The sequence below is a fragment of the Megascapheus bottae genome, chromosome 25 (genome assembly GCF_031878675.1).
Source record: "Megascapheus bottae isolate mThoBot1 chromosome 25, mThoBot2.hap1, whole genome shotgun sequence".
Taxonomy (NCBI): Eukaryota; Metazoa; Chordata; class Mammalia; order Rodentia; family Geomyidae; genus Megascapheus; species Megascapheus bottae.
This window is the reverse complement of record NC_143533.1, coordinates 10425342-10435331: the sequence shown is the minus strand read 5'-3', so window position 1 is coordinate 10435331 and position 9990 is coordinate 10425342. Positions and strand designations below refer to the sequence as shown.

The window sequence follows — 9990 nt, the reverse complement described above, 5'->3', positions numbered from 1 at the left end:
AACTAATGAACTTGAGAGTGTGTTTTCAACTTTACATACACAAATGAAAATATTGCTCTTGAGAAAACAAAATTTTATCCTGCTGGGAGCCAGAAGCTTATGCCTATAATCCTGCTGAGGAGGCTGATATCTAAGAATTGTGATTCAAAACCAGCCTGCTTAGGAAAGTCCACGAAACTCTTGTCTTCCATTAACCACCAATACAACCAGAAATGGAGCTGTAGCTCAAGTGGTAGAACACTAGCCTTGAGCAAAAATGCTAAGGGACAACATCCAGGCTCTGAGTTCAAGCCTAAGGACTGGTACACACACACACACACACACACACACACACGCGCACACACACACACACACACACACACACACAAATTCCATCCTAAATTAAGCTTACTTAAACCTATCATAGATGCTGCTGTTGAGAAAATATAAAACATAAGACAGGAAAGCTATGAGGAATGTTGTTGTTTGGGTTTGGGGTTTTTTGTTTTTGTTTTTGTTTTTTGTCCAGGTAAACTCTCTAGGTAGCAAGCATATTCCACAGATCTCCATCAGGCCAGCTGTGGGCCATTGAACAATGAAGGCACACATCTGCCAGGGTCTGAAGACCTTTTGTCAGATTAACAAAACATCCCAGGAGGCAGAGGCTATTTTCATGGGTCCATACCAAATCCTTGGGAAACAAAACTCCCTAGTGTATGAGACAAGCCTGTTCTATCTTGTTCTGTACCACAATGAGCCGGGAGCATAACTCACTGCATTCCAGAGCCTAGTGAGAAAGAAGTGCTTGGGTCCCCATTTAATTATAGATTCTTCACTTTCCCTTAATTGCTTGAGTCAGCAAGGGTGACTCTGGAGGAGTCACTATGCCCAGGTAAGAGCTTTTGCTGTTAAACAAGGTGTAACTGTCAGCTAATGAAGATTTTGTTTTGCTTTGTTTTAAACAAACAGCTCTTGATATAAATATTCAAACAAGCATTCCTGTGTTGGATTAGGATACTCTATCCTTTGGATAGAGTTTGAAATTAAATATTGGAAAATATCATAGGTCAAGGACAGAAACTTTTTAGGGCAGGAAAGGAACAGGATGGTTAATAGGAGGCTCTCCTAGAAAAACTGAGGAAGTCCTGCATTGCAGCACACATCTTAAATCCTAATGTTCAGGAGTCTGAGACAGGAGGGTGAGGCGTTCAAAAGCAGCCTGGGGGACATAGTGAGTTCAAGTTTGACCTGGGTAATATTGCAAGATACTGATGAAGGAAGGAAGGAAAGAAGACAGGGAGGGGGAGAAGAGAGAGGAGAGGAAAGAAGAGGAGAGGAGAGGAAGAAAAGATAAGCTGAGCTATGTGATCTTTACAATTTAGAGGTCCAGGAAGCCTGCTGGGACAATGATAATATGATTAGTTAGAAATGCATACACCCCTGAAGAGAGTGGATCCCAACCTTAGACATAGCTCTTTTTTCCTAAAAGAAAAAAATTATATGTCCTCCATTTTTTGGATCATAAATATCTTGAAGGCTTTCTGTTTAGCTTGTAGTGCTTTCAGGGCTGTGGCCTAGTGAAAGGAAGTTAGATCATTGGGGATGTGCTCTGAAAGGGAATTTCAGGACTTAGGTCCCTTCCTGTCACTGCCTTTATTTCCTGGCTGCCATGAGGTGAATTGTCCTCCTCTATCTCACATTCCCACCATGATATGCTACCTCATCACAGGTCCAGAAGTAGCTATCCAAACAAACACAGACTGAAACTTCCACAATTGTGAGCCAAAAATAAACCTCTATTAATGGTCAGGGTCACAGGAAACTGGAGTTCAAGGGACAGTTCTGACAGGTCCAATAAACTATCATCCAAGTCCCTGACCATGCCTCTAAAGATTCAGGCACACCCATCACCTGGGAGATGGGACTTCACCTTCCTCCATCATGAAGATGGCACCAGTTAAACCCAATTCCCTCTCCACCACATGGCCAAAATGGTACCAGCTAGACCTAGCATCCCCATTTCATTGTGAGAGGAGAAAAGTCAAGCACACACAATCCCTCAAGGAGCTTCTTTGTGTCTAGGCTTTTTGTTTTGCTTTGCAAGTACCAGCGCCTCAAATTAGCTCTACTTACTTGTTCATGGCTAGTGCTCTTCCACTTAAAGGCATACCTCCAGCCTGACATTTTGCTGGAAATGGACTCTCTTAAGCTGCCCTTTGAAGTAGGACCCTGCAGATCCCAGCCTCCTGAGTAGCGTGAGCCCCTGGTCCCTGGCTTCAGTTGCCTCATCTTACAGATGAGAAAACTGAGACTTAGAGAGGTTTGATCTAGCCACAGTGCCATTGCAAGGAAGAGGCCAAACCAGATTTAGGTGTTGGCGTCCTAACTAAACCCTGAGCTGAGAGTTAGCTCACTCTGTGGTTCACAGTTCTGTATGTTCCCCCAGGGGCCTGGAAATGCATGGTTATTCCTACGGGTGAGTTGACATGTGCCATTCACAGGGAACTAAATAGTCTGACCACGAGATCAGTGTATTTTTTTCCCCTCTTGGGCAGCCAGGTTAGTGGAAGAAACTTGATAAAATCCTACTAGGGGAACTTGATCATTCTCTGAAGAACTTACAAGTTGTTTGGCTGGCCTAATCTGCTCAGATACCATCCTGGGAATATTGGGTATCGGTGTACTACAGGCTGTGAATTATCCTTTTGGGACTTTTAACAAGACCCTCTCTCCTCCCTATCTTGTCTTAGCTGATCTCTGGCAAGACCTTGGGGACAGCTCCCTCTCCTCCTACTCTCACTGGTGCTCTAAAAAGAGCAAGCTTTTCCCCCTGAGGTGCTGGAGGGGAAGAGGATTTAAGAGACACAGGGAAGGAGATAGGAACTCCTTCCTTCATTGCCAGCCCTGCTCACAAGGCAGGGCTAGCTCTCTTATCCCCGAGTTCTGGCTGTGGTTACTATGCCTTAGTTGCAATGCTTCTCCAATGATTTGGGGTGCCTGAGCACCTAACACAAGAGAATCTGACTTCCTAAAACTCAGTGCAAGGGAAATGATGAAAGATTAGATCTCAGTGGACTTCCAGCATCATCTGCCTGTTGGACTTTATAACAAGAAGGAGGCTGCTACTAGGCAAGGTGACACAGCTGGTGGTCACAGAGACCAAACCTCAAGTTGTCTGAATCTAAACCCAACATTCTTTCCCCTTGGAGCTGGTTGACTCACACCTGTAATCCTAACTACTCAGGAGGTTGAGATCTGAGGATCTCAGTCTGAAGGGGCAGTAAAGTCCCTGAAACTCCAATTAACCAGCAAGAAGCCGGAAGTCGAGGTGTGACTCAAATGGTAGAGCACCAGTCTTAAGCAGAAAAAGCCAAGGCAGAGTACTAAGACCCTAAGTTCAATCTCTAATACTGGCATTTATCCTCCCTCCCCCAATTCTAGTCCTACACATCTGTACAAGACATACACACCCAGAAATGCTGGGAGAGCAACACACACACACACACACACACACACACACACACACACACACACACTACACTAGCTAGATCCTATGTCCTTAGGGCATTGGGTAGGGGAAGGGAGGGCTCAAAACACATTTCCACTTGCTGTCGTTGCAGACAGTACAAAGTCTCAAGAACGACCCCAGTCCTCTCCCCCCGTTCCCTGGACCCCCATCTTCCTTCCTCGGCTCTTAGTTTCCAGACCAAGCGCCCTGAGTGACAGACAATTGGAGGGCTAAAAGCTGCCAGTGCTGGTGCGGCTAGAGGAGGGGCTCTGTTGAGGTGGAAGTATGTTCGCATTTGACTGTTCAGTGGGTCCCAGCACCCCATCATCTTCCCTGCTCCCTACGATCTGAGTGGGGGGAGGAGTACAGACCGGAGGTGGCTCAAGGGGAGGAACAGGCTCCACTAGGGACCCTCAGGGCTCAGCTTTGCGCCCCTGGAAGAAGTAGGGGGTGGGGGGAGCACAAAGGGCAGAGTCTACCATCCAGCCCCGGGCTGGGTTCCAAAGCGAGGCCAGGCCTGGGGTTGGCTTACAGGTTTGGAAACAGGACGGGGCCTCACCCAGGGCCGCCGCCTGGGCGGTTCGGGTCCCCATATATAGTCACATCCACCGGCCAGCGGCAGCGAATGGGCGCGAGGCCCCCCGCGGGAGGAGCGGGGTGGGGGCACGGGGCGGAGGCAAGAGAGGGGAGGGGTGGGGAGCAGGAGGGGAAGGGAAAAAAAAAAGCTTTTCCAAAAAAGTATTGGCTGTCTTGAGGAATGCGCTCTCGCCCCCTCGGGAAAGTACATATCTGGTAGCAGCGGCGGGGCGCTCGCACTCCGGCTCGGCTGCCCCAGCGCGCACCTCGTCGCCCGTCTCCGCTCCCGCCGCAGCCCTCCGGGCCCCCTCGCCACCGCCACCATGGACGCCATCAAGAAGAAAATGCAGATGCTGAAGCTCGACAAGGAGAACGCCTTGGATCGAGCTGAGCAGGCTGAGGCCGACAAGAAGGCGGCGGAAGACCGCAGCAAACAGGTCTGCGCCTCTCCCCAGCCCTGTGTCCGCCTCGTCTCCGGAGCCCCGATGGGCTAGTCCGGGGTGTCCCCCCCGACACACACACACCAGGATCCAAGCCGGGTACTCCTTCCTTCCCTCCACCCCACCCCGGAAAACCTCAAGAGTTACCGCCAAACCCAGGGTGGCCAGGGGAACGCGCGTGGGGGAAAGAAAAAAAGAAGGAAGGGAAACGCTGGCTCACTGTAACTTTTTAAAGTTTGGTTTGGGAACTTGTAGCCCACCAAGTCCACTTAAGTACTGGAGCCACCTGGGAGTCAAATTGGGGGGAGAAAGGGGAGGGGAGGGGGAAAAGGACCCCAATTCCTGGGGGCATTTGAAAACAGGGTGGAACCAGAGGTGGGGGGGGTGGATTGAGTCAAGTCCTGAAAGTTGACAACTTTGGACTTCTCCCTGAGGAGGGAGGCGGAGAGAAGAGGCAGAGAGGGGTGGGGGGAAGCGCCTTGGAGTTGTTTCCTAAGAACAAAGATGGGACAGAATGGAGGATACGACTGAAAAGCCAGGCCAATAAGGGAACTTTTCTGTACGTCCCCAACACCCTCTCCCCCTCAAAGCTGTGGGATGTGAACCCTAGCCGGAGACCACAGCAGGAATCCCGCTCAGGAGAAGGGGTGTGTGTGTGTGTGTGTGTGTGTGTGTGTGTGTGTGTGTGTGTGTGTGTGTGTGTGTGTGTTTGTGTGTACACGTGTGCGCGCGCGCACATGCGAGCGCGCGACAGAATTCTGTGGGGATCCCTTGAACCTCTAAACTCTGAAGCACCTCCAACCTGCAGGCCCCAGCCAACCTGGCGCCCGTGTGTTGTGTTGTGTTGTATTATGTGTGTGTGTAACACCCGGTCCGTGCCGGCCCGCCCGCACCCGCTCGCCTGTGTCTCCCTACTCCGCATTCCCGGTCCCCCCCTCTTCGCCACCCCAAGCTGGAGGAGGACATCTCGGCCAAGGAGAAGCTGTTGCGGGCGTCGGAGGACGAGCGGGACCGGGTGCTGGAGGAGCTGCACAAGGCGGAGGACAGCCTCCTGGCCGCCGATGAGGCCGCCGCCAAGGTACCCAGGGCGCGCGGCGAGGCACGGCGCACGAATGGCTAACTCTTGTTCTCCTTCTTTTTCTCTCTCCCTCCCTGTTTCTTCCCCTTTCTCTCTCTCCCTCTCTCCCACTGTTTCTGTCCTTATTATCTGTGCACCCACACCTTCTCCCCGCGCCCGGCGGGATCACGCTGCCTGCTGTGCACACACCCCCCCTCCCGCTCCCCGTACCCCACGGCCAAACTCCCAGCTGGAAGATGAGCTGGTGTCGTTGCAAAAGAAACTCAAGGGCACTGAAGATGAACTGGATAAATACTCCGAGGCTCTCAAAGATGCCCAGGAGAAACTGGAGCTGGCAGAGAAAAAGGCCACTGATGTAAGTGAACCACTGCTCACACTCCCTCCCCCTCCTCACCTTCCCGCCCAGCAGTGGCCATTGCTAGGGGTCACTAAGCAACCCCCCCCCCAAGAGATCAACCCTTGGAGGGTGGCCTCCTCCCCGCTGGACACCTGCAACACAGCCTTGGCCCTGGCCCAGAGCACTGAATATTGTCTCTGCTGTGGCTTATAATCATTTATATTCCATCCATATATTTTTTTCCTCTCTCTTCTTCTCTTCTTGACTTCCCTCTCCTTGGGTTTGGGGGTGGGTGGGTGAGAAGTCTAAAGAAAATAATTGGTGACACATTGGAGGAAATCCCTGAGGTGGCCTGACCCAAGATCTGTGCAACAGGGAATACCTGGTTTTTTTTTCTTTTCCTCTTTCCTTTTGCCACCCACAGGGGGTAGGTAAGTCTGACTTAGGATAATGGATCATGTCATTGTCCGGAGGCCTCTAAACTTAGAGGTACTTTTCCCTACACCTAAACTCAACATAGTTGAAGCCGTAGCTCTTAAGATTTGCCTGGGAAGATGATACTTGCTTGGGTCTGCAGCCTGTGAGCTCTGGGTCCAGAAACTAAGCAGGGAGTTATATATAGCTCAGTGCTTTATATGGTATAGTGAGCTTGCTAGCTGCCCCCCTGCCCCTCCTGCCTGCTCCACCCCCACCTGTCAGCCCTCTTGACAACTACCACATACTTTCTTGGCCTAGAGTTCCATTAGCATTTTTCTTCCTTGTCCTTTGAGATAGGAACTATAGAGCTTGCCTCTGAAAGTCAGGCCAAGGATTAGATTTCCAAAGGACTGACTTCTTTTCACACTGGAATTCCATTCTAGAAACTAATTAAGCCTAAAAGCCCAATTAGGAGAGCCTTCCTTAGGAAATGGATAACAATTCCAAGAATGTATGAGCACTAAAGAAAATTATGTCCAGAAGTTGAACACCCCCCACACATCCCAAGCACAATTGCAGAATTTTTTTTTGTAAGAGTGAAATGCAAATTAAAAAGGATCTTAGGTTTTGAAATTAGTACAGGCTTTTGGTAGTGTGAAATGTAGATAGTGAATAGGCCAGTGTGTTCTGTTCATGAGAGATCCAGATAAAGGTTACTTGGAATCTAAAGAAAAAAAAGAAATTTTGCAGTGAAAATCAAGATTTCCTGGAAAGGGAGCTTGGTGAAGTACTCATATAGCTGAAATATTTGTATTGTAAACTACTTGGCTTTGGAAAAAGAGCCAAACCACTTATAACTGAGTCCACTTTGTATAATGTGAATCAGATGTCCCATACATGGGAGGGTAGCTGCCCTTCTCCCCCAAATTCTCCAGAAGGACATTTATTTAGCTTTTTTAAAAGAACCGCTTGTAGATCATGGGGAGATATTCCTTATAAGGAAAAGAATGCAGAGAATTTGAAAAGAGCAGTAAGAGTGAAGGCCAGAGAAGAAAAAAAAAAAAAAACCACTACTGCTCCTTTTGGGGATGGGGGGGAAATAATTGCAACTATGCAGTGCTATTATATCTTTACTGAAAAGTCTTCACTAAGGGAGGGGCTGTAGAGTTGAGGAGAAAGGTTAGAAGTGGAAAGAGGCTGTTTAAAGTCAGCTGTGGAGGTGGAGCCAGCAAAGGAGGGAAGTTGCCTTTTATCCAGTGGAAAACTGTCTCTATATATGGTGTGTTTGAGTGAGTGAGTGTGTGTGTGTTTCTTCTGGTTAATATGTTCATCTTCCCCTTGAAGACATTTTAAGTTGTTTGGAGATTGTAGAAATGTTGAAGAGGTTTGCAAAGAAATGTTCTGTTTTTACAGTGAGTACAGAATTAGTTTAAAAAAAAAAGTGTCCAGACTTAAGGAAAAATGCACAGATATCACTAGAGAAAAGGAGAAGTAGAGAAGTCAGCTTCCTAGGGTGTTGGGTGAGATATTTACTCTCCACTTTTCTATTATGATTACTACAAATTCCCACCCCCCCAATTTATCAGAAAACTTTATAAACCCTATTCCAGAAGTGTATTTTTTCCTAGCTTAAAAGTTGTCATTTGAGAAGAAGCTTATATGTATAGTGTGTGATTATGTGTGTATGTTTTATATGGAAAATATACATAGACTTACATGAAAGGTTGCTTTATATAAGTTCTATAATATATATCTATATATATATATTACAAATGTTATATGTTTTATAACATATAACTATATGTTATTAGTTGACTCATTAACCTTGGCCCCAGCCCTTTTCCCCAATAATGGTGATGTGTCTGATATTTATGTCAGTCTAGCTTCTGTAGGGCTGTACTTCCCAAGTTAGTGATTCTCAACCTTATCAAAACATAAAAGTAAAGCTTACCCCTGTAATCCTAGAGATCTAACCCTAAAGCTGAGATCTGAGGATTCCAGTTTGAGGCCAGTCCCAGAGACTCTTATCTCCAATTAACTAGCAAAAATCAGGAAGTGGAGATGTGTAAGTGATAAAGTGCTGACCTTGAGTGAAACAGCCAGCCAAACCAGTGCAAGACTCTGAGTTCAAGCCCCAGTACTGGCACAAAATAAACAAAACAATAAGCAACTAGGGAGGTTTAAAAACTTAGATTGCAGCCCAGGCCAGTTAAATTGTAATCTCTGGGGGATAGAACCCAGATGTCAGTATATTTTAAATACCCAGATGATTCCAACCTGCCTGTCAAGCCTGAAAACACCGGTCCTAAACTCTTCTCTAATGACATCAGCTTGAAAATGAACTCACCTGAAACTGCCATCCTCAGGTGTTTGAAAAGCAGGGCATTAAGTCACTCATTGGCTGCTTAGAGCATTTTGCAAGTGGACTGACTGTAGAGGTTACTTCCCCCCTCCCCAATGTTTGTAATCCAGGGGTTGCAGGCTCAGGACCTGGCTCAGACCAGGCAGGACCAGACTAACTGCCTAGAAATAAAGCTATAGGCTCCCCCTACTGGATGTCAGGGTCCTTGCTAGGGTGTCTTAGCAGTGAGGCACTCAATAGAAAGTCTGAAAAGCTAAAACTTGTCTTTGAGGCTTTGGAGAGAGGAGGTTAGGGGGTGTTTGTTTTGTCTTGAATTAGGGGTAGGGGGTAAAAAAAAATTCCTCGAGATGTGGAGAGACATTTTAAAACACAATCCAAAGAGGGAATCGGCCAGAGTAGGGTTCCCACTGATTGTTTGGGAGCTAGATTTTTTTTTTCCCCTTCTAGGTCTCTGTGCCCTTTTTTGGGAACCTTTTAAAGACATCCCAGAACAGTTCAGATTTGTGGGATTCCTGAAGATCTCAGGCTGGTTCTAAACCAAGGAAGGGATGCTTGGGTGGCCCGAGATTGTAAAACTGTTTATAGGTCCCAGCCGAACTCTTAAAGCGGTATCCATGTATTAATTATAGGTATCATTTGGAATCTTGACTGCGCACAAGGCATTGTGAAAAGTGCTTTATATTATTACATGATTCTCATAAAAGCCCTGTGAACAGCCTTCTATTAATTACCATCATATTTACAGACGAAGCCCAGAGAAATCAAGTTAATGTGCCCAAAGTCACGCAGCCATCAGAAACTGTGACTGCATTTAGAATAAGAGCTCTATCTTTTGTATATTAGTGTTTTTCACTGCCTGAAATAATGAGGGGGAAGGATTTTGGGGGCGGGGATGGGAGATGCTGTGCTTAGGATCTTGTGTTCTGGGGTTCACAGCAGTTCCCTTAGGGCATTTTCAGGCTGCAAAAGCACCTCCATTCTCTCTCCTTTCCTGGGCGTGGGAATCGGGTGTTGACGCCAGCTGGAGTCGCCATCCCCCTTAGGTAGTCAGATCCGAGGTCGCCGGGACTGCGGGAGACCGTCCCCCAAACTGGCCAGGTGCTCCCTTCCTTCCCCCGCGCCCCACTGCACTGGCTGAGGGGGCGCACGCGCCCACTCCGCAGCCTGGGGCATGCGCAGTCCGTCGAGAGCGCGCTAGCTTTGGGGTCCGCCAGGCCCCGCCCCTCCCGCCGGCTTGGCCCCGCCCCTCGCGCTCGCGCTCCCGCCCGCGGTTCGTCCGGCGCCATCCCCCGA

The 9990-nt window shown here is 48.2% G+C and overlaps 1 protein-coding gene across 16 annotated transcripts in view; it reads left to right on the top strand.

The window, feature by feature from the left end:
* Positions 1-4245: 4245 nt before the first annotated feature.
* Positions 4246-9990, top strand: part of Tpm1 (tropomyosin 1) — a 29072-nt gene continuing 23327 nt past the window's right edge. For 2 of the 16 annotated variants that reach the window (XM_090358252.1, XM_090358248.1), the window contains exons 1-2: positions 4246-4500; positions 5811-5936. In XM_090358252.1, coding sequence (XP_090214378.1) covers positions 4387-4500; positions 5811-5936 — 240 coding nt within the window. In that variant the 5' untranslated portion in view covers positions 4246-4386. Of the gene's footprint in view, positions 4501-5455; positions 5582-5810; positions 5937-9990 lie in introns of all 16 variants that reach the window. The other 14 variants (XM_090358251.1, XM_090358247.1, XM_090358250.1 and 11 more) reach the window with 12 other exon arrangements.